We start from the raw sequence: 25,439 nt of genomic DNA, 5'->3' as shown, positions 1-25,439 counted from the left end.
ATTCTGTTCGCTTTTTTGACTGCCGCTGCACATTGAGTGGATGTTTTCAGAGAAATATCCACACTGACTCCAAGATCTCTTTCTTGAGTGGTAACAGCTAATTTAGACCCCATCTTTTTATATGTAGAGTTGGGATTATGTTTTCCAATGTGCATTACTTTGCATTTATTAACATTGAATTTCATCTGCCATTTTGTTGCCCAGTCACCCAGTTTTGAGAGAGCCTTTTGTAGCTCTTCAGTCTGCCTGGGACTGATCTATCTTGAGTAGTTTTGTATCATCTGCAAATGTTGCCACCTCACTGTTTACCCCTTTTTCCAGATCATTTATGAATATGTTAAATAGGACTGGGCCCAGTACAGATCCCTGGGGGTCACCACTATTTACCTCTCTCCATTCTGAAAACTGACCATTTATTCCTACCCTTTGTTTCCTATCTTTTAACCAGTTACCAATCCATGAGAGGACCTTCCCTCTTATCCCACGACATATTACTTTGTTTAAGAGCCTTTGGTGAGGGACCTTGTCCAAGGCTTTCTAAAAATCTAAATACACTATATCCACTGGATGCCCCTTATTCACATGCTTCTTGACCCCCCCCTCAAAGAATTCTAGTAGATGGGAGACACATGATTTCCCTTTACAAAAACCGTGTTGACTATTCCTCAACAAATTATGTTCATCTATGCATCTGACAATTTTGTTCTTTACTATCATTTCAACCAGTTTGCCCAGTGCTGAAGTCAGGCTTGCCTGTAATTGCCGGCATCACTTCTGGAGCCATTTTTAAAAATTGTCATCACATTAGCTATCCTCCAGGCATTTGGTACAGCAGCTGATTTAAATGATAGATTACAGACTACAGTTAGTAGTCCTGCAATTTCACATTTGAGTTCCTTCAGAACTCTTGGCTGAATACCATCTGGTCCTGGTGACTTATTACTCTTTAGTTTATCAAGAAAGGCCTATCACCCCTTTCCCCTTCCCAAACAGAACTCTCAGGGATGGATTCACAAGAACATGTTTAATGGTGACAGTTTCTATTGTAACATGAGATGTCCATCCAAACTTGCATTACCATTTTTTTTTTAATGGAAGCTTTTGGTCACAAGGGCAAATTCTAAATTAACATTTTCATCGATGGCCTGGTGATTGCACAAACGGGAACGCGTGGTTCTTACAAAACCATATACGAAAACAGCAGAAGCAGAAACTGAAAAGAGAAATCTTAATTAAGTCCACAATCTCCACCCTGATGAAATTACATCATCAACAGTAATTCAGAGGGTATTCTTACAAAACTGGCTATCGAAATACACTCCAGCTTGCGTGCTCATTTACTGACATTAAGTCAGTTTGTGCTTGGAATAAAGTCTGATGTATGCAACTTCGTTATAAACTAGCAAGGGTTATAAAAAGGGTTTGCAATCATTTCAGCCTCTTGCTGAAAAAGTCATATCCAGTTCCAACTTACTCCTTCTGGTGAGACAGACCTTGTCCCTTGTTCAGCTTGCTGAGAGGGCCATATAGGCATGTAGTTCTACACAAGTGATTCTTCTCTCTCAGAAGAGCAGACATGGCAGACCCAGAGGGAAAAAAGAGCCTCTGATCAGCTGAGCATTGTGGGTTCTCAAATGGAACCTCCCCAAAAAGAATTATGGTGAGCAGAGTAAAGAGACTGTAATTTGTCACAAGTAGGGTATGTCTCTGTGTTGTGGCATGTTCCAGTAAAAAATGACTTTAGTTTACTTGATCTCTATTGGTTTGATTAAACTGGTACTTAAAAGTATTTTGCTGAGTAGTAAGTTACATTTTACATGAATGTTATACTAAAGTGTTTCTCCATTTTCTATAAAATAAAAATGGGCCTTTAAAAACATTCTCTGCCAAAGCAAGTTTAAGACTATGCATCACAAAGATCAGCAAACACTGAAACAGGATACAATCGCAACCAGACTGGAACTTTACAGTGCAAGACACACAGAACATGTATTACTTCAATATAGTGGTTAATGGCTAGCCATTCTTCAACAGAAACCTAACATTAGACAGTCCAAAATCATTTAAGCTATGTTGTAACTAATTACCACCTATAGAAAAAATATTCATATATATACTATAGAGATGAGATACATCAAGTGCTCTTAAAGTCTTAACTGAAATAAACCTATAGAAATATTTAGCTAGACAAACATCTGAAATCACATCTAGTGACCTTTAGATAAGAGGTAAATATCGTCCCATGTTTCCACTAGCAATTTAACATCAGGCAAGCGTTTAGGTTCATTGACATGACCTTGAATGACACTAGTAAAGATGCCCTGATTTCCTTCCTCAGGCAGCCATGTCTCCCCCGGCCTCCAACACCATTAGTATATATATACACACAGGTGGGTTTTACCAAAGGAGCCCAAGGGAGTTAGGTGCCCTAATTCCAAAGAGTTGGGCATCTACATCCTTGGTGCCTTCGGGGGGAAGGGGGGGGAGAAAAACCACACTGTTCCCCACCAAAAGGTTCACTGGAGGACTACGGAAACAATCTTGGTTGTTAGCAATAGGCAAGTCAGGCAGACTGCCTCTGACCTACTTAAACTCAGCAGTGCTCATAGGGCCTGACAAATCCCACAGACAGACTCCCACTGACTTCAGCAAGAGTTAGCTCAGGCCATCCGAAAGGCCAGGTAAACTGAAACTGGCCTTATTTCCTCCTCTCTCTGCATCTGCAGAACCTTGATCTGGTCTTCAGCAGTAAAAAATGCCCTCGGTCCCAGAAAAGATTCAGGATACTCCAGACAGGCCATGTCAGCCCAAGGACATGTCCTCTGGAGCTCCAGATCTCTCCATAAATTCTCCTCTGAAAGGGATGTACAACCACAATGCCATGATGGCTCTTTCACTGGGAGAGCAGCCATGCCACCCTCTTTCCCCCTTCAGCAACAAGGTAATCGAAGCTGTAACCCATCCTTCTACCCAGCGTTGCCATTGTTCACTTCAGGGCTCAACCTGTCCAAGAACTTCCCACAACTCAGCTCTTCTTCGTAGTGTTTACCAACTCCAAAGGGACATCACGTTGCCTATTGAGAGCCATCTAGTCCATTTCTGTCATATGCTGTCTTGAAAGTGTTCCCAAACCATAGTGTGTCATCCTAGCCTATGGGCCTCTTGCGGTTCCTGCAATCCAGAGCTCAGTGTGCTGGGACCTACCCTAATCAATTTCTCCACCTTTTACCTCTTAGCTGACACATTAAAATATTGCTCAACAACAGCACCATGGAGTGACTTGAATTTACTCCATGATAAAAGGATAAAAAATAGTACATTGATATTGCCTGGATGTCTAATATTAGTTCTGCTGTGGGAATTTTCCAACATGGGCCAGCTGTAAAGCCTTTGCTCAATACTCTCTTGGTAAAGTTCAGATGAAAGCACAATTGTGCCAAAGAATTTTCCACCACCACCTTTTATTGACTTCCATTTGCCTTGGCTCCCTCTTTTAATGCGCGATACTATTAGCCACATTGCTCTGTACAGAATGGGATTCTCTCCCAAAGTGCATTAACAGTCTGAGAAGTGACAGCAGAAATCCCATTAGGAGGTTCCTTTGCATTCTCTCTGTCTCCCAGAGCAAATGTGCTCCAAGTCAACAGAGGCCAGTTTTGCTAACTGCCAGTGCTGGAAACTCCACCTGGGATCCGAACACGCAGCTGGGTTCTGCCTATCATGTTGTCACTAGCAATAACAATTCCACCCTTGGAACGCAAAAGTTTAGCCAAGGATTCATAAAGCAGAATGGAATCCAGTTCCCTCTTCCAGAGCTGTGTAAGCTCTGCATAGTCAATATGAATAAAAATGCACAGGCCAATGAAGCAAGCAGATATGAAATCAGACACATGGGAAGTAGATCTGTTGAATATGAAGGTGAACATCTTACTCTGTCACTTTTCTGACCATTGCTACACTTTAAAGAGGAAACATGGAGTGGCAAAAGGCTCTGATTTAGCAGACGGTGAGGGGAAAGGAATTTAGAATGCTGGGGCTACATCAGTCAAGGACTCGGAGGGACACCACCAAACTGCACTATATGCTTGTCAGAAGACAGCAACAATTTTGCTTGTGTCAATGCAAATGGCTACTGCAGAACACAGAGGCCTTCTTGCAAAGAGCCAGAGTGGAGTGAAGAGTGCAGCATCTATGCAAGGCTGTTTCAGGGTGCAAGCCTTGGGAGTGAGAACAAGTGAGAGTAGTATAACCTACTGTCATGATAACAAATCAAGAATTCCAGAATGCATTATCATGGGCAGCCTCTGAGCAGTCATTACACAGGCAGCTTTGCAACAGACTCTTAGCAGTCACAACCCACCAAGCAAATATCGGCACATTCCCAAAACAGGAGGTAATTTTAACATCATAAAGGCAAGAGAGATTCCAGATGGGTTAAAATCCCAAAGTAAAAGGGTATTTGACATAAATATTGGTAGAACACACAGTGAGAGTCAATATGTCAAGCAATATGTCATCAGAACTGCAGCTGCTTTTCAGAAACACCATAAAACAGGGCAACTATGCTAATAACTTTGAACTCAACAGAGCTTTCAAAGAATGGCACCAAATTTATGCACAGAACTCAGACTATGATCTCAATCAGCCTAGATTAAAAAAACAACCTAGAATATCTAAATAGCCATCCCACAGCTCTACCCTCCACAGTGTAAAGCACTGCAGGTAGCAAGGGGAAAAACATATCTAAGCGTAATATAGGATTTGGCAGCCAGCTGCGGGGTGGCGGGGGGAATTTCCAGTTTGGTGCAGATAGGATTCTTTGTATGAATGCTTCTAAGCGGGGGTAGGGCTAGGGTTCTCCTCCTGCAATTTAACAACTGCATATCAGATCTTTTGTAAAAAGTTTGATTAAAAATTTGATTGGCAGAAGAGGACACAAGATAGCAAAAAATGTAGTGTCTTACTTCCTATGAAGGGCGGGGAATTACAAAAATATCTATTTCCTCTAATCCAAGATTCCTGTAGTACAGTATTTGCCTAGTTTTTCTGCTTCCCTATGGTCTCATGTTATGCAAGTAAGTCTGACCAGCGTTCTATTGGGAAATGAGTACATCATTATAGGACGGTTTAGTGCAATTGTTAAAATCAGTAGCAAGTCATTACAATTTTTTACAACAGTCACAAAATAAAAAAATAATAATAAAGAACCCAACACCACACACACTGTAACATTTCAGCACAGTTTCAGCCACCAGCCTTCATCAGACGGGCAAGTATTTCTCTAGGCCCAGGATCATACAATTCCAAGTCTTTAAAACACAAGATCTGTTTAACAGAGACCAAAAGTATCGGATTCAGCTTTTAGAGAAGAAAGTCTTTTGGGGGCTGATTTTGGGGGGTTTTTTCCCTCCTTTTACAAAATGTATTTGGACCAGTGAGTGCTGAAAGTCTATACACAGTGCCGTAGCCACCCCATATGCTTTACCAACCCCACAGCCTCTTCAGGCAACAGAGCAGAGTCTACGAGGAGGATCTCAGGTCATTCTACTGTGGAAGTTTGGAAACTAGGAGTTTAATAGTGATATTTTGGGCAGAGAATCAAACACCCCGCTGCCGTGTGCTGTATAAAGAACATCACGGAAGAGCCAATGTTTGTTTTGGTTTCAATATTGCAGAGATGAATGCTTCTCCTTCACAGTTAAGGCTTCAGCAGGGCTCTCGACAGCTGACTGACTTCTCACAGGGAACCAGCGATCCATGGAACAGCTTTACCTGGCAAGGAAGAGAGCCAGGGAAAAGAATTAGTATTGTCAGAGAAGCTTTGTTATTAAATAGATCATATGCAACTATGGGAATTTACGTACAAGGGGGGGAAACAAAAAACAACTATACTATCCACCACTGGGTTCCTCAAGCAGGGGTGGATTTCTGTGGTGATTTTGGTCACAGACTTGATTTTCTGCATGTGGAAATTAGCCAGAGCAGTCTGAGCAACAGGCAAAGCTCAGGGATAAAATGAAGTCAATCACAGCCACAGTACAAAACAGAGAGGGCTGCTCTCCTGGAATGGGACAGCTGAGAACATCCCCCGAGAAAGGAAGTTTTCCCCAAGCAACCAGTTCACCTGGGGTCCTTCTGCATGCTACCCAGACCATTTTCTTCTTGGAGCCCTCACTTCCCCTCCCTCCAGCACCCACTCACGAGGTAAAAAAAAGGGGAAGAGATGCAGCTGCCTCACCAAGGGTTGTTACAGTAGACAAGAGTCAGGAGAACTTTTAGGTACAACTGCAGCACTTATGCATATTGAGCCAAGGAGCTTCTGTGCTCAGCACTGATTTTCATAGCACATCTAGCCCAACGGGGAAAGAACACGGGCTTCAAAAATGCCTTTTGGCCCCTTGGCACTGGCAATCCACAGCAGCACCTGGCCAAGGAAACCCTTAAGAGCAGCACCAACGCTCCAGGCAATTTGTTGTATTTATAGCAAGCAACTGAATGAGTTACTGTGATTTTCATCCCTTCACATGAGAATAAATGATACCCTCCGTTTATACAGAACCTTTACCTACTTTGCCTGCTGGGGGAAAAAAATACACATTTAAACAGCCTAGCATTCACCTAGCATCATTCAAAAAAGGCCTCCGGCCTTCACTTGCAAGAAATCTGTTATAGCCACTCTCCGGAGACCAAACACCTTGCTGTAACAAGCACACAGTACAGCACTCCAGTCTAGGCTGAACATGCAAGTTAAGCTCTGGCAGGGATATATTCTGTGGAGAGCGATTAATATAATATACTCTGCATTCTTTACAGATAAGAAGGCCCCATACCACTTAGCCACAGCAAGGACTCTGGGCCCCAGAATTTTGATGTAGATGTTTTAAATTGCCTCATGAAAGGAACATTTTGCAGAGGGTGGTAAGTCCAGGCTTTCTAATGTGGCACTAACCTTTTTAGCTCCAAGTCCTGCACACTCCCTGACACCCAGGTGCAGGTTGTACTGGACACCTTCACCTATGCTTTACTTACACTACTGCGCTCTGGTTGAAGCTAGTTATACTGACAGTTGAACAAAAGCCCCCCTCACTCACTGTAGCACCCCAGATATGTAACTGCAACATTATCACCAGGCAACTCTTTGGAAGATACCACATTTCTAAAACGCCTCGTTTTCCCTGCTGCTGTTAAAAGGAAAAATGAGCATCTATACTGAAAAACAGAAGAATATCAGCTAATTTTAGGAGAGGGGTGGAGGGTTTGATCAGACCCAGGAAATGTTTGTAGTTTTAAGTATTTATTTAGGGGATCTCGGACACCTGGCTTCAAAATTCCATCTCTGGCTTTTGCATTCTGCTTCTTCAAGTCCCCCTCCATCCCTCCCATTATTCTATCCTGGGTTCTTATGTCGCCCATCACTGTGGGATCCAAGCACCTTGCAGTGATGATAGGTCCAGCTGGACAAGTTTCACCAATGGAAGTAATGTATGGCTACAATGTTCTACCCTACAAGCAGCTGCATTTCAACATGGACCGAAGGATTCAGCAAACATCCTTCAGGACATGAAGTGTAGTATTTGTTCAGAAACTTTTTTTTTTTAAAGTGTTCTGGAGAAGCTGACATGAAATTCCCCCACTGGGATAGAGGACAATTAATAATCTTAATAACCCAACATTTTTAATTCCCTTTGGAGAAACAGTTCGTGTTGTTAGCGTTTTAATTGACTTTTTCTCTAGTTACACTGCTAGACAAGGAAAGGGAGCTCTGCGCTGGAGTCTGGAAGCGTTTGCACGTTGCCCATCGTCTCTACTTCCCTGCGCTACTCTTGGCTACGAGGAGTGCACAGAAGTTACTGAACAAAGGACCCCACAAACGGGGGGCAAATCCTAGTGGAAAACTATGAAAGTTTCCACTCCCTGTGTTGGTGGGAAGTACTAAATTCGCAAACAAGAGTGGGAGGTTTAAATGAGAGTAATTTTTTTTTAAAAGGCGGAAAATAGATGGGTCCAGAGATGGTGGGAACCCAGTCTTCCACTCCCACCATTACAAAGGTGCACCTTAATACAACCCCAACAATGCCATGGCCCATGTTTCACTGGTATTACCTGTCCTGGTCACGTAATGGGTTTCTCCATTAGTTTTATCATGCTGGCTTCTCTCTCTCTCTCTCTCTCACACACACACACACACACACACACACACACACACACACCAGCCCCCCACCAGGAAGCAAATCAACAAATTAATTTTACACAGGCCACGGAGCTATTAAATGGTGGTAACTTTTGGTCATTAGCAGCATGGGCTGGATTTGAATCAGTGATCATGAAACAAAAGGCTCCACATTCATTATCCATCCTCTCAGACCTGCCAGTCAATTCTTGAATTTTTAGTGTAATTTTTTTTTATTAAAAAAAAAAATACAAAAACACAACTCCAGATTAGTAATGGTTTCCATGAGGCTTTCAAGCATGTGTTATTTCCCAAGTGGTTTTGCATCTCTGCTTTATGGCAGCCTGTGTGTTACACTTTTCAGACTATTGTCACACGGAAGCTGCGCTCTCTGGATTAGAGAAGATGTTTATAGAACCACTTCACTTCCCGCTCCTGAGACTGCAGGAGAATCTAATCCAATAAATGTACACTTCTGTCTTTGTCACAGGCTTTAGCAGCCACAGACAAGATAGCCATAGACCGGATTTTGTTTGGTTAAGGTTTTTAGTGGTCTAATTAGCCAGCTATGCAGCTGAAAGGTGGTTATTGTTCACTGTTGCACAGCCTGAGGGGTGGATTTTACCAACACAACCGCTGTGGCAAGATGTTAAAGATGCAGGGGAATCCTAAAGTAACTTTCAGACAGCAGCCCAATTTACACCATCTGCCACTTCTCAATGGCATGCACAGGGCTAGAAACCACTGCAGATGAGGACAAAGCATCAAACGAAGAAAATGAATTGCATGAAAACAATCAGACTTGTGTGCCACTTCTCCCCTGCTGCTGATTCTACACAGCTAAGCAGCAATTAGCTTGCAGTTAGAATGCTGTTTGCATGGGGGGAGGGGAGAACAATCTCAATTATGTTCCAAAATATAGAAGCAAGTGAAGAAGAGATGTAAAAACAGATCTTGCCTACATGTTAAATACAGATTTAGTCTATGAACCCAAAATCTGATGCTAGTTATTTAGGGCTTCAGAACAGCAGGCAAATCAGAAGAGTAATTTCATATTAATACACAGCACGAATGCCATTAAGATTGTTAATAAGAAGAGTGCAAATCCTCAGAGAACCTCTCCCCATCTCAGTTCTGCTAGGGGATTGATGTTAACTCCCCATAAGCTAGGGCTGTACTGCTAGAGAACAGGACCCACATCCCTGAAGAAGCAAAGCATTTTGAAAATGCAGAATTTGCTATCTGTTGTACTAGGATTTCCACAAGACCAAAGAAAAGAAAACTGAGGTACAGGATGGTGAACAAAATCTATGGTTGTTGTATCCCGTTGTAAGTATTACTGTAAGTACCACACAAAGTGAAGGAGTGTGTGTATGTGTATATGTACCTATGACTAGTGAAGGCCCATTTGCATTTGTAAGGGATCCCAAGAAGACTGAGTTCATTTCTGCGAAAGCAGCAGTACAACACGCTCTGGAGAAGAAAAATAATAGTAGAAAACATGGCTACGACTCTCAAGTCAGATTGTTTCCAATGGGCTTGCCCAATGTTTTATTACTGGATGCATTTTCCCACAGCACCACCATTTCCTGAGATTTTCCTCTTCACTGTGCTAGGAAAAATCTCTCCAACCTTGCCCCAAAATGCCTGCAAAGGAAGTTCTCCAGAACTCATCAAGGAGGGTGGAGAAGCAATAGAAGCGGTCAGAGCAGAAGTAGGTCAAGTTCTGACAGTCTTCAGGCACAACTGCAATACAAACATTGTAACAGGCACTGGTTTCCCGTCCAACAATGCTGTATTTCTCATTTTAAGTATCCTACTTCACTGACCCTGCGTGCCCCTCAAAGGTTGTGTTAACAGCAAGCAGGTCCTTGTTGTCCTGATCTAGCGTCTGTTTGTGCTACACCTCTCACAACTGCCTTGGTGAAAGCCCAGGAGGAGTGGTAACAGCAGCTCTGCCAAGAGACCAGCCAATGATTAATCGGGGATGAGCAGCAGTACAGACGGTCTATATGGAGCTCTGACAGCTGGCCAAGAAAAGAGTCAGGGGAAGAAGAAACTATTCTGGTTTGGGGGCTATTTATTTACAAATCTCAAAACGACTGACTCACCATCATTCTTCGCCAGCTCCCTATCCCCAACTAACTCTTTCAGGCAGAGGTGTATTTCGTTATTTTGAAAATTACCAAAGCAAAACACAGCACCATATGCTTAAGTGCCCACTAAGTGCCCCTTGGAATGAACGCACCGCTTCCCCCATCTCCAGAACTCGGAGCGTGTGGGTGAGCATTTGTGCAAAGGGAGGACATGAGCAAATCTCTGACAAGCTCCTAATTATGAGTTGCCTGGATTCAGATGCAGCCTTATCATTAGCAGAGCTTTTCCTAGCTGAAGCGCCACAGATCTTGGGCTGTCTTTGTTTGGATGAGAACCATGACTCTTGTGCTGTCACCACTCTGAGGCAAATAAAAATAAGAGATTCAAATACATTGACGCCATAAATCGGAGAGTCCGAGAGCCTGCCTGCACTGAGAGGCTGCTATAAATTCTCCAACAGGGCAGGCACTGAAAACTTTGGGCTGTCAAACACTTTTTTAAAAAACATGGTAATGATTTTATGCTACTGAGTGGGGCCTGATTGACAGCACTGGCGACTGAAACCCTCTGTTTATCACAGAACAGATACAGCAAAGGCATCTGCAAAGCAAGCTTCCCAACACCAAGTCCCGCCAGCATGCCTCAGACCCAGAGAGGCCCAAATAAGAGACCATTAGGGAAAGCTTGTCAACTTTCCACAGCCACTGTTGTGACCACGAGGGGGAAGAGAAGCAGCTCTAGACTGGTAGGGCCTGACCCTACATAGATTGCTTATGAAGAGCACCAGATGCGAGCTAAGCGCTTGTACACACAAATACGAGTACAGGAAGAATGCAACTTCCCCAATCAGCTACAACATACAGAGGAAGGATGAGGGATGGGATGCAACAAGCAGCAAAGGATTGAGCAGGGAAGTTCAGCCCATTAACCTTTGTCAGTTCTATATAGTTTGTTTGGGCACATCTCTTCTGTTGGCACTTTACTGCAGGGAGGACTAGGGCTTTTAGGCTTGTTGGAAATTGCATGCTTTAAGGAGGAGCGGTTGGATGCATAGCAGACTGGATTTCAGGTGCAGGAACCATGTATAGGAGAGTGGTGGAGCTTTTGTGGATTGAAGGGAAGAACAGAGAAGGAGCTTAGCCTTGACAAGGCATTGTGAGCGTGCAGGAAGGAAGAGCCGTCCACCCAGTTAACAGAACCCAGGAGGCAGCCTTTAACCAAGACCCACCCACGTCAGTACCTGTATTTCACATCAAACACTGTTGCGTCTTCGTCATCATCCTCATCTTCGTTCAGAGGGGCCATTTCTACTCGCTCAGCCGGGGTCGTGATTATGTCGTACTTCCTTGTCTTCTTAATCCTCTTGCCAGACCTGAAACAAAGAAACGGGGGGGTTCATTCTGAAAGTGTTCCCTAGAGGAAGGGCTGGGGTGGGCTGTTACCAACCTGTTCTATATACAGCCCGGACTGCTGAGACCTACCCTGACGCAAAGTCTGTGGAGCCAGTCCCTCCTCCTCTCCACCACTTGTCCCCATCACTGAAGAGCTCAATTTCCTGTCAGCTGTAATCCAGATCAGTGTCAGTCTTTTAGTTTCTGAGGCACAGCCACTGATCCTTTGGTGTGCAGGGCAAATCGCTGGCACGGCAGCTCAGAGCCCCCTGCTGCCATGCTCAATAAGTCAGACAGAGGCTTAATCAGAGGAGGCAGCGACAGGTTAACTAACATCTTTAGATGAGAAAAATCACGGCAATCCGGCTGACTCAATGTCTACCAAGCTGACAGGGGTTCAGAGAAGAGTTACAAGAGGACTGTGCATCTGAGGTAATATTTACGAGTGGACAAGCTCTTCTACCTTTTTTGGACACCAGAGTGAAGTTTCCAGACACTCCCTAATACAGCCAGTAGTTTCACTTGACCAATTTTATACTCACTACTGTGCAAGCATCATGAAAAATCCCTGGCCATGTTTAAGATTTAGGTGTAGCCAATGTCCTTCCGCTCTAGCAGAATGTTCAGTTTCTTTTGTAGCAAGGATGCTTATACACCTGTGCGTCCTTTACTCGTTAGACTCATTTTCTATAATCTACTTATATTAAAATAATTTTGACTTAAAAAACCAAAATGATACAGAATATGGTACTTAACTTGACACCGTCTCTTTAACTCAAAGCACCTGTATTATACAGGCTCTTTTTATGCCACAGTTTAATATCCATTAACCCAAGGTCTCACTCTGCTCAGACATAAGCCTGGGTTTGTGTTGGTTACACTGGTTTATGCTTCACTTATATTGCATTTAAATAAAGAAGCTGCAATATGACCATCTTTTGGGGGATATGGGGAAGAAACAAAGAGCTTAGCGTAATTGCTTGCACTCTGGAAATGGTTTATCCAACACAATGCCGACTATTTCTCCTATAACCCTTTATTAAAAAAAATCAGATTGAAAATCTACAAGATAACAGAGGACAGCCAAATGTCTGGAGAATTTCCAACTATCAGTCCAGGAGCATTAACAGGTCATGAAAACATTCCTGCTGTCCAGAAGTCTCACCCTGACAAATCACACAAGATGAGTTTGGGTTGCCATCACTTGAAATCTTTAATCCAAGGCTGGATATCTTTCCAAAAGATATGCTATAGCTCAAACAAGAGATATAGGCTTGATGCAGGAATTATTGGGGAATATCCTTTGCCCTGTGTTATGCAGGTCAGATAAGCTCATCATAGGGTCCCTTCTGGCCTTGAACTCTATGCATGATCAAGAAATATCTGATGTAAAAGCTGTCATTGGCCTCTGAGGAGAGCATCATTTTGGGGCATTGGTCCAGGACTAAGTAAAGCAAGCCTCAGACCTTGGGTAACGCAATTTTCATTTCTTGAGCATTTTAAGGACTAATTTGCATAAAAAATGTCAAGAAACTCTCATGGTCCAAGTTACACTGTAACAATCTGTGCTGTATCACATCAAGCAGAGCAGAGTGTTTTGTTCTATTATCCCATCTGTTAAAACAAGTCATTCCAGACCCCACCCAGTAGGGCCTTCCTAACCAAACACCTGATAAGCCTCACAAAAACACCTGGCAGTCTCACTCCACTTTTCATCCAAGACCTAACAGCAAAGTGATGCAGTGAGAAAAGTGATGTGTTGAGATCTCATCTTACAAGGAAAGCTTTGCTTGTACAAGAGAACATTTACTCAGACAATATGAAGTGTCATCACCATTAAAACTAAACTGCACATTCCTCAAGGTGAATGAGGCACATTCTACAATTGAATTAGTAAGTGAGCAGCCATGACAAAACAATCTCCCATGTGTGCACATGAATTAGCAAGGCTACGTTGGATTGCATGTTAAAAGAACAAGCCATTTTTCTGTCTGCAATCAGACCTACTTTTGCTGTAAGACATCAGTTCTCATCTCCTACAGAGGCAGATACAGCTTATTTCGGGCAACTACTAAAAGAACATTGTATTATTTAAAGACAGTTAATTGCCAGTGGCTGAGTTGTCCTAGTTTTCTATTTCTCTATTTAGTTAGCATGTAAAGAGAACTTTCAAAGTCATTTTCACTAATGTGACAATAGACACTTAACGGTAAAGCCGGATGGAAAATGGAAAACAAGTTTTGTAGAAATGTTCTGATTTAGCTGAGATGTAGGTGCAGATATCTTGTCATGGAACAGGCAAAGGCTCTTTCATTCTCTCTTCTTTCAATTAATGCCGATGTATTTGGTTAACATCATTATTGTTAACCTGCAGTCCCAACAGCCAGTACACACACACTTGTTTATGAAACCTAGGGGATTTTTTTTGTCTGGACAACAAAAAACGTTGAGACAAACTATCTTTAAATGGAAACCTTTCAAGTTTCCCACCCACATACTAAATGATTTCTTCAGATGGATTTTTGCCCAATCTGTTTCCTATAGCACTGGACATACTTATCCCTGATAGTATCTCGTTAATCAGCAATAACGAGATGAAAGAAAAAACACAAACACTACACACTGGGTGGGACAAGATACCACATATCAACTGTAAGTATGAGCACAGTAGCACAAGACAGGAACTAGGGAATGTAAACATTTCACAGCCTCTGGAGACCTGTTCCAAAGGGTCAGAACATGATAAGGACTCATGGGTGAGAACAGGCCCTGGCTTAGTTTAATAAAACAAATGTGTTTGGGTGACTAACAAGAAAGGATGTTAGGGGAAGCAATTAGAGCAGTGGTTCTTAACCTGGGGTGCACGCACCCCCTGGTGGCGCGAGATGCCCTTTATGAGGGTGCGAGACATGCTAGATTTTTTTAGAAGGTAAATCATCGAAAACACAAATTAAGCACAGACACTTAAGTACAACTACTTTGTTTCATCACACGTATGTATTTAACAACGTTATACATTTTTTAACAATTACTGTAATAACCAACCAAAAAATATATCTAAGTTTAAAGAACAGACCTACTTCAATGATTTTTGATAAGGGGTATGAGAATTTATTTTTTTTTAAATATGGAGATATACCTATCTCATAGAATTTGAAGGGACCTTGAAAGGTCATTGAGTCCAGTCCCCTGGCTTCACAGCAGGACCAAGTACTGTCCCTGACAGATTTTTGCCCCAGATTCCTAAATGGTACCCTCAAGGATTGAACTCACAACCCTGGGTTTAGCAGGCCAATGCTCAAACCACTAAGCTATCCCTCCCCTTTGAGAGCCAAAGAGGTGCAGGATGCAGTAAAGGTTAAGAACCACTGAATTAGAGCAAACTCCTTGCATACTGATAAAATCAAAGACCCCTTGCATGAAAGACCCCGTGGTAAAGGGTATTCATTCACAAGGCTTTCAGCACAGGATATCTGACTTCCAATGAAAAGTTAAAAGTGACTAATGCTTTCATGCTTAGTCTCTACACCTCAAACTGCTTCCGCTAAAGTTAGCAGACCTGATCAGAAGATGCTGTGGTCGGGATGGAGATGCACTCACCACAGAGCTGAGCAGGTGCTGGGGGGCATACCAAGAGATAGCAGGTGTTCCAGTTATAACAGGAGTACACCAGCAGAGCCGGGGGGGTGTCCAAGGACTACAACAGCGGAAGGTGCCACCGCAGATCTAGACTGAAATGCACTGGCAGAGCTGTGGAGGGGTAGGCAAAATTCATTGTTCCATGTTAGGAAGGAGGTCAGACTAGATGACCATAATGGTCCCTTCTGGTCTTAACATTTACCAATCTATGAAGCTTGCCTAGCATCTTCACAAGCTTCAAACAGCTGTAGCCAGTGCCAGTACCCTCTCATTTTGGGTCCACTACTGATCATGTTAAAGCCAACAAGAAACTCATTAGCTTTAACAAGAGCAGGATTAGGGGGCATGAAATGTATTTAAAACAAGGAGAATAATGGCAAGACCAACTGGACCCACTCAGGAGGATCCAGCTCCTAAAGCTCATGAGTTATTGACCCATATCAGTCCTATCCCCGTGCAATCATATTTCTTTACGAGTTAAACGCACAAGACATCACCCTCCATGACAGTGCTCTCGACTCCATAAGAACAAGGATGCACTGCCTGCACGTTTCAGTACAGCTCAGGGAAGGGGTGTTCAATATTGAAACATAGGAAATGAAAAGTTGGCTGGGAGAGAGGGAGAAAGTTTATGACTCATGTCGTCTTTTGACCAGGGGCTGTTTTGGTCAAACACTAGTCATGTGTAGCACTTCATGCTCCTTACTGAAGCATCATGTGGTGGGAGAAATGCATTAGTCAACTCACTAGTTCATTATATACTTTAAGCCTCCAATTTATTTTAGTCAACAACCCTGATGCTCAGAAATAACACTTCTCTTGACCCCACAGAGAACGGTCTCAGAGCTTTCAATCCAGCATTAACACTTCCTGAAGAGAGACATGAGAAGGTAGGAGGGGGATTAAATTATCCTTTCCTATAAGCGTGTTTCTCATTCGTAATTCCACCAAAAACAATAGACTGAATCCATTCCTGTTGAAGCTCCAATTAAGTTCTACCAGGAATGAATTGGGACCAACATATTTAGCAATAATTGGCTCCCGCAACATTTACACGATTCCAGATAATAAACCTAAGAGAACTCCAAACTCATAACAAGTCACTGAATGAGAGCTTCATTAATACCGCTGACATTTTACCATTTTCTATTGAACCAGGCTTCTTTGCTCACATGATCATTTTAAACCCTGAAATTAAACCAGAAGCTATTAAGATGAACCCTCATGCATGCTTTCAGGCAGGCATTCATTTTGCTGTAATGAACTGACACGCCACATTTTTCTAACAACCAGCTTCTTGAGATGCAACATACTCAACCACAGAGAACAGAAGCTCTTGTTCAACTTAAATCTTGTTCAACTGCGCTAACTATTAATAAGAGGTTTGGAGGCTGGGAAGAAGGTTGTGAAAAACTTCAGGAACATCTGAATGAGATCTTGCCATGATTCAATTAAAAGGCTGTACCTGAAAGTAACTAAAATAAGACTGGATTTGCATACTGTATATATAGTACTGGGACCAACATGCACTTCCAAATATAGTTGGTCTTATGAGACTAATATTTCTATTATCCCCATTTTACAGACACTGAGGCTTGGAGAATTTAAGTGACTTACCTAAATTCATAAAGCAAGAGAGCAGGGAAGCCAGACTCCTGCTTTGACCAATAAAACACACACATCTAAAGAGGGGTTTCTGGTAGGGGATGATACTTGGCTTTTTATTGTTTTTTTTTTCTTTTTCATATAATAGTCTATCAAACAGGGTGGACTGATTTTAAATCAAAGCTATTTAAGCCACCGATATTCATCATGATTTAAACCAGCAAGCAGGAAGCCTTGATTTAAATTACTGATTTGAATTGTTTTTTGCATTTGTACATCTTAGCTGTTTTCTTAAAGATAGGTTCATTCTCTTTGATTGCTAACCAGTAAAACATGTTGATTTGCAACTAAATATAGCCTTTACTCTAATTTTGGGACTGCTTCTTGCTAACCAGGAGGATACACCATATCTGTACACATTTAACTTGCATTTATTTAGATTCTTAATGTTTACATTTTTATTACGTTAGAAAATGGTACATTCTTATTTGAATTTTTAAAAAACTTGTGATGTGCCAAGCTCTATTTGGATGGAAATTCAAATTCAGTTAAAAATGCACAAAAATGGCATTTTCTAATCAAATTTTAAAAAGCCTTAAATGTGCTGTCTATGTAAGAAAAAAGGATCAAGAAGTTCATCAAAACATGTTTTGTATTTAGAACTAACTTATTTATTAAACAAAGGCAATATTATCCATAGATAGTGAATTGAACTGATTGTTTCTGGTCATTATGCCCTTTACTATTTTAGAACTAGTAGATCTCACCCTTTCACACCTAGGTTTATATTCAGATTGGCAGAGGAAAACAAGCTTTCCTGCTTTTTCAATTCCCAATTGGTTTCTTAACTTTGAACTAGTCATTAAACTGAACTGAAGTTGAATAAACTCAAATGAAGAACATATTTTCTCTGCAGAAGAGGCGACTGCTGTCGAAAGCTGGTCTAGCACTTTAAACTCTGGTTCCAGGTATTCAACCAGTGACTTTCACCATTTCAGTGGTCTGACTTTCTTCAAAGCTCAGCAGCAAATGTGTATTAATTTTACTTATTGAATTGAAATTATTTTAATAGATTATAATACGTTTAGGTCTTAACATAGGTTGTCAATTTCAAATTGGGGGTTGGTTTTTCTTTTTTTGAAAGAATAAACTTGTATTTAAATTAAAAAAGTGATTTTTTTTTTTAAATCTTTGATTTTTATCCAGCCTGTTTTCAAAATGATCTATTTCCCTCCAGTAGCTGGCAGCTAGCTGCCCACGGATTGAAGAAAGGTTTTTTTGTATTGTACAGTAACCAGTTATAAAACAATTTACACTTAGTCAACTCAGCCTTCTAGTGTAGGTGAGCCTTAGGTGTACAGAGCACCACCCAACAAGGTAGGATAACCAGATCCTGTAACCTATGACTAGGTGATGAGTCAATGTACTTAAATCTCTCTCCTAAAGCATAGCAATGTAGCCAGTTTTGCAGCTATAAAAGAGGTAGGCCTGCGGGAAAGCTATCTAAAAATAATGGGATTTGGTAGAGAAATCTGAGGCTCAGACAGCAGTGATGTGACCAGAGGTAATTTTGGTCAAAATATTATTGTTATCTAAGTGGGTACCGTGTCTCTCAACAGGCAGACCTGTACCTTGTAAATAGTGCTCACATCCAGCTTGAGTCTTACTCATTTCCACACTTTACAGCAGTTCACTGCAAACACTACTGACCGTGGCTGATAACGCCTATTGCCCCACGGTGACACCACAGTTGCAGTTTGCTAATTTAAAAAAAAAAAAAAAAAAACTTGATAGATTTATCTAATGTCCCAGTGGCTTCCGCATCAACCAACACAGACAACCAAGTTTCTGACCCCTCATTTCCTTTTTGAGTTTGGTTAACCCTGACAGTTTACTTAGTAAGCGAGGGGCCTAATTCACCTCTGGAGTAACTGCACTGACATCAGTGGAGAAGAGGGAGACAGTTGGAAAATATGGATTCAAAAAAAACAGAAATCAAAACATGGAGAGAAGCACTCGCTGAAGTAGCAAGTATTTGGCAAGTCATGGAGGATATTTTGGCTTAAGAGTGGGAGAGAAGGAGGTACTCAGCACACACGTGATGCCGAGAAAATACTCCATTCCCCTGCCATTTAAAGTGGTTTCCAGGTGCATCTCTGAGTCAGCCAGAAAAGGTTGCTATTGCAAACTAGGTGTTGCCGCCTGCTACTGTGGACCATGCTACTTTCACAGCCTGCGCAGTCTTGAGCAGTCCAGGAGAGAGGGAGCTGGAATTCAGATCCCTTACGGCGGTGCCAAGCTCTACTCCACTGGGCCCCCCACAAGTCCACTCCGATCAGAACACTTCTAAGGAGGAAGAAGAACAGGTCATCTTTGAAAGCACCCATAAAAGAAAACAGTATGTTGGAAAGCAAGGATGTAAGTATCACAAGCCAGTGCCTGTGATAAAATATCTGCCCGCTAACTCACGTCATCTCAACAATCCATATCTAAAGGGATAATTTACTTGCAGCAAACCAGTGTAATTTCATAGTGACAGTTTAATAAAATATTGGATTTCAACAAATTCTGCTTAACAGCAATCTACAATACAGGTTTCTGCAAGGTTCTTTGTTTTGGGTTTTTTAAAAAAAAATAGATGTGAACAAAGCTCTTATTTTGATCAAGAAAGGCTTTTCATTTGAGTAAATGTGATCTCTCTTCTGCAACAGAAATGAGAACTCCTCTCCAAACTATTTTGCCAGATGTAAGCTGGAAATGGTACAAACATGCTTGTTGATTTGCTTGTCTTATTTTGTAACTCAGATCAATCTTTGCTTACACACTAGAGGCTGTGTCAGATAAACAACTGCATATAGATGTCGAAAGCTCCATTTTCCATGGGACCCACTGTGTTTATTAAAAGAACAGCAGGAATCTCTCACATACATTAAATGTGTACAGATTAAATGAGTCTGGCATGGAAGAGCTCAGCAGTGCTTGCCAGTAAAGGTGACTGCAAAGAATTTTCTAAAATAACTAGGCTTGTGTCCCCTTTGGCTTCTGTAGGATGTAGAGCAGTGGTGGGCAAACTGCGGCCCTCCAGACGTTTTAATATGGCCCTCGAGCTCCCATCAAGGAACGGGGTCGGGTGCTTGCCCCCGCTCTGCACAACTCCCAGAAGCAGTGGCATGTCCCCACTCCGACTCCTACGCGTAGGAGCTCCACACGCTGCCCCTGCCCCAAGTGCCACCCCCACAGCTCCCATTGTCTGGGAACTGTGGCCAATGGGAGCTTCAGGGGCGGCACCTGCAGACAGGGCAGTGCAGAACACCTGGATGCACCTCTGCATAGGAGCCGGAGCAGAGACATGCCGCTGCTTCTGGGGGATGCTTGAGGTATGTGCTGCCTGGAGCCTGCACCCCAACCCCCTTCTCCAGTTCTGATCCCCCTCCTGCCCTCTGAACCCCTCAATCCCAGCCCGGAGCACCCTCCTGCACCCCTAACCCCTCATCCCCAGCTCCACCCCAGAGCCTGCACCTCCAGCCAGAGCCCTCATCCCTTCCCGCACCCCATGAGCATTCATGGCCTGCCATACAATTTCCATACCCGGATGTGGCCCTCGAGCCAAAAAGTTTGTTCACCCCTGATGTGGAGAGAAGACTCAAAAGGCTGGGTTTTCTGCTGCTTGGTTTTTTACCTTGGAAAATATCAAGAATGTCAACCCTTCTTTCTCTTTTTACATATGGGGAAACTGAGGCAGGGAGGCTGAACTTGCCCAAGCCCAGTCAGTGAAAGAGCTAGATATAGAATTTAGATCACCTTATACTGATTTTACTAGTAGACTATGCTGCCTTTAGTCTGACCCACCCAAGTCCCTAATATCCGTTCTGATGTATAATCCCGCAACAACTTTGCAAGCCTGGATGAGCAGATGATAGTGATGAGAAGAATGATTTAAAAAAGCAATGTTTTATTTGCTTGCCCCTAAACCAAATTACTTGCCATGGTAAATTGAATCTTGCTATGCTGTGCTAGTCACTAACACGTATTGGCAAATCTTTTGCAGTTTGTTCACTGGGACAGACTTATGAGATGTCTCAGTTTCTAAGGGTTCTCTTATAGAAGGGAACCCTTTAAGAACAGTACACAGATAGACTCTGCTCATCAGCATTAATAAATTAAAATTATTAACACCTCAGAAACAGGGAAGAACTGTAACAATTAGCTGGAACAGCCACGTAACTGCAGAAGAGCTGTTTGCGAGTAGGTGGAGGAAGAATTCACAAAACACACCTGTTCAACTACCTCCGTTGCCCAACTTCTTCCTTGTACAAGCAACAACCAACCACCAGAGAGCAATTCATATGACTCAACCCTGCAGGTTGTTTTCTTTTGCACATACCTGTAAGAAAGAATTCCTGTTAACTATTGAAGGTTTTGTAGTGTTCCACCATGAAATCAGGAGTGAACAAACCAGAGCTAAACACTCTTTGATGAGACTAGAACTTTTCGTTTACTGTATGTACATAGTATCAGAGGGGTAGCCGTGTTAGTCTGGATCCGTAAAAGCAACAAAGAATCCTGTGGCACCTTATAGACTAACAGACGTTTTGCAGCATGAGCTTTCGTGGGTGAATACCCACTTCTTCAGATGCAAGACATCTGAAGAATGTCTTGCATCTGAAGAAGTGGGTATTCACCCACGAAAGCTCATGCTGCAAAACGTCTGTTAGTCTATAAGGTGCCACAGGATTCTTTGTTGCTTGTATGTACATAGAGCATCTAGCATAACTGGAACTGTAGCTGCTACCACCACAGAAACAATAATTTATGAACAGTAATATGAAAGGCTCAGTTTGACACCGTAAGTTTATTTTCTCCTGCCTCAGCAACAAGCCAACAGAGAGATCAGCTTTCTAATCATACAAAGATTTCAAGTATTACAATGTTACTCAGCACATCCTGGTTGCAACCCACTCTCTACAGGAGAGGAGGAGGTGAATGCAATATATTTGCTGGAGTTACGCTGCAGAGAGAAACAATATGCCAGGATCCCACCAGGCAAATGCAGACTTCTTGCACATTGCAGAGCTGCGTTCTGCCAAGGCTTCCATCAACCCAACATGCCGTGGATTTAGGGGGAAGGAAGGGGTTGGATCCACTAACCAATCCCCCGTTTTCTCCAACCACACTGTGCAGCAGTGAAGGCTAATGTAGCGCTCCAGCTGCACAAGTGGCCACAGAGTGGTTCCACGGCCCAGAATGCCATCTCATCCTAATTCTTGGGGACACGGCCCGAACCCAGACCATTTATTTGGGCTTTATCCTAGGGCTAAACTCTGGCTTCAGCATTAAGCAAAGATTTATCTCATTTGTACACTCCAGTTGGGTAACTGCACACGCATGCAAAAGAGACACCCTTTGAAAACTTGACAGAGTGAGCCTACTCCCTGCTGCACCAAAGGAAACCTAAATTACTGCTCTGTAATGTTTTCACCCCATTTTTCTGCTTTGAATTTGTTTTAAAATGAGGGTGGAAAAAACACTCAGGGAAGTTTGGGGTTTTTCAATGACACCTCCAGTATCTCTATCAAAGTTATAGCAGTTTCCTAACAACACAAATGGATAAAAAAAAATGTTTTATCCAAAGTACGGTGTTCAAGAAGAGATGTCAACAGAGTCAAATGTGAGAGATCAAGACCGATAAGGGCTGGAGTTTCAAAACCTATAGACAAGAGTCTCCTGTCACTTCTCTGATCATTAAAACCAGGCAACACACACACAAATAGGCAGACATGCTATAAATGAAGGGGGGTTATTCTTGAAGAACACTGGATAAAACAAATTACCCCCAGTTAAGCAATTCCATAACCTAATATGCTTCCCTGCATTTCCTTCACTCTAGGACTTACAATGACATAACCCTGTGATGTTCAAATAGTCTACCACAGGGTCAGCAACCTTTCAGAAGTGCTGCGCCGAGTCTTCGTTTATTCACTCTAATTTAAGGTTTCGCGTGCCAGTAATACATTTTAACTTTTTTAGAAGGTCTCTTTCTATAAGTCTATAATATATAACTAAACTATTGTTGTATGTAAAGTAAACAAGGTTTTAAAAATATTTAAAAAGCTTCATTTAAAATTCAATTAAAATGCAGAGCCTCCTGGACCAGTTGCCAGGACCTGGGCAGTGTGAGTGCCACTGAAAATCAACTCGCATGCCCCCTTTCGGCATGCGTGCCATAGGTTGCCTACCCCGGTCTACCAAAATCAGGAAGGAAAATCAGGGTGCCAGGTATATACCAGGCAGTGGAAGGCAGGGAGTTCTGCCTGACGTACTGTACCTGGCCCATAAGGCAGCAGCTGATACTTAGAGGTTATTGAGGACTATTGGGAAATCTATTTTCAAGTCAGAACTCGAGTCTTTGCCCTACCCGCCTGGACACTATGCTTTACAGCACATAAACACTCATATTATGGCAATTATTTCAAAAGGGCTTATTCATGTTTTAGCTAACGAAACGGAACAATACTTCTTCCTTGAGAACAAATATATAGTGCTCTTCAAAGAGACGGGAACAAACAATTCAAAGGTATAAGCATTCTATTTTCCATTTTAACAACCCCGTTCTGGCCAGCGGATCTAGGACATTTTACAAACTACATACAGTAGGCCAGGGGCTGGCCAAAACTTGCCTTCTCACCCACTTCCATCCCCTCTGTGCTGGGTGCCTTTACTCCAGAGGAAGATGCACTTCAGCTTTTCTGGCTTTAGGCTATGTCTACATTACCACCTACACTGGCAAAACTTATGTTACTCAGGGGTGTGACTATTCCACCCCCTGAGCAAAATAAGTTACGCCGGTATAAGTGCTGGTGGGCACAGCACTATGGCAACAGGAGAGCTTCTCCTGCCAATATAGCTTTTGCCGTTCGCAGGGGGTGTTTTTTTTTATGCCAATAGGAGAGCTCTCTCCCGACATAGTGTCTTCACCAGATGTGATGCAGCGAGGTAGCTATATCGGTACAGCTGCATCGCTGTACGGGTAGTCATGGCCTAAGAGAAAGAGCTTTAACTTCTACATGGACTGGTCAGGGACTCACTTTTTCAGGTCACATCCCAGAGATCCTCACCCACAACCTAGAAAGGTGACAGTGCTGCTGTGATCAAGGGCTTTCAAGGTATATGTCAGCCCAGCACTGACTCACCTTAATAGTCACGTGCACATAAGGCCCAGGAAACCTCTGGAAACCATCAGCAGAGACTCACTGTTAGCGCTACCGGGGACAGAGAGGAGCCCCACTACAGGAGGGGTACAGAGAGCAGTGCCCCCCCAGTCTCCATGGGGAGAGAGCCCCCCCTACCTGGGGATACAGAGAGCAGTGTCCCCCCAGGTCTCCATGGGAGAAGAGCCCCCCCCACCTGGGGGGGTACAGAGAGCAGTGCCCCCTCGGGCTACTTGGAGGGAGAGCCCCCCCCCTGCTTGGGGGTACAGAGAACAGCATCCCCCCGGTCTCCATGGGAGGAGAGCCCCCCACACCTGGGGGGTACAGAGAGCAATGCTTCCCCGGTTTCCATAGGGGGAGAGCCGCCCCTACCTGGGGGGGTACAGAAAGCAGTGCGCCCCCATCTCCATGGGGAAGAGCCCCCCACTTAGGGGGTACAGAGAGCAGCACCCCCCGGTCTCCATGGGGAAGAGCCCCCCCCGCCTGGGGGGTACAGAGAGCAGCGCCCCCCCGGTCTCCATGTGGGGGAGCCCCCCCGGGGTCCAGCGGGCAGCGCCCCCACGGCCCGGCCGCCCCTCCCGCAGCCCCGGGCGGTACCTGCAGACCCGCAGCAGCAGGCAGCCGATGAGGCCGGCGCTGAGGACACACGCCGCGATCACCGCGGCCTTGAGCGCGGACAGGTCGCGGAGCAGCGCGGGCAGCAGGCTGACCTGGGCGCCGCTGTGGTTCCCGGGGGCGCCCAGAGGCTCCGGCGGCGGCGGCCGGCTGGCGTTGGCGGGGCGCTGCGCGGTCAGGGGCGGCCCCGGCGCGGGGGGCTCCCGGCGGCCCCGGGCGGGGAGCGCGGCCAGCAGCAGCAGGGCCGGCAGCGGCAGCAGCAGCAGCGGGACGGCGGGGCGCATCCTGCCCGGGCTCCGGGCTCTGCTCCGCCTGCCACACCGCGCCCGGCCCTAGGCGCAAGGAGCAGCTCCCGGCGCGGCGCCGCCTCCCGGCCGGCCCCTTCCCTGCACGGCCGGCCCCAGCCCTGCCTCCTCCGGCCGGACCTGCGGGCGGGGCCGGGGGGAAGGGGCGAGCTGTGCAGCCCATGTGGTGGGGGAGAGACAGCCTCCTGTGCGGGCCTTCCCCCTCCCCAGCAGAGACACAGCCCTGGGAGGGACCCTGACCCCCCCTCCCAATTCCACAGCTCCCAGCCAAACTGCAGACTGACCCCTCAAACCCAACCCCTCAAACCCAACCCCTGAGCTGTAGGGTGCCCCCAACCCCCAGAGCTGCCGGGAGCCCCACGCTCAGGCCTGCCCCACCACCAGGCTACAGGGGCATTTGGTATAAAGT

At 44.1% G+C, this 25,439-nt stretch overlaps 1 protein-coding gene across 1 annotated transcript; it reads right to left on the bottom strand.

Moving 5' to 3' along the window:
* Window positions 1–5,121: 5,121 nt before the first annotated feature.
* Window positions 5,122–25,056, bottom strand: FAM174B (family with sequence similarity 174 member B). Its single transcript, XM_044979252.1, has 3 exons — window positions 24,708–25,056; window positions 11,508–11,639; window positions 5,122–5,772 (listed from the first exon to the last, which is right to left on the bottom strand). The coding sequence occupies exons 1-3, from the start codon at window positions 25,007–25,009 to the stop codon at window positions 5,769–5,771; spliced, it is 438 nt and encodes a 145-aa protein (XP_044835187.1). The 5' UTR covers window positions 25,010–25,056; the 3' UTR covers window positions 5,122–5,768.
* Between the last annotated feature and the right edge of the window lie 383 nt (window positions 25,057–25,439).

This window comes from Mauremys mutica, chromosome 11, assembly GCF_020497125.1.
Source record: "Mauremys mutica isolate MM-2020 ecotype Southern chromosome 11, ASM2049712v1, whole genome shotgun sequence".
NCBI classification, from domain to species: Eukaryota; Metazoa; Chordata; order Testudines; family Geoemydidae; genus Mauremys; species Mauremys mutica.
The sequence above is the reverse complement of the archived record's forward strand: the minus strand, read 5'-3'. Positions and strand labels throughout refer to the sequence as shown.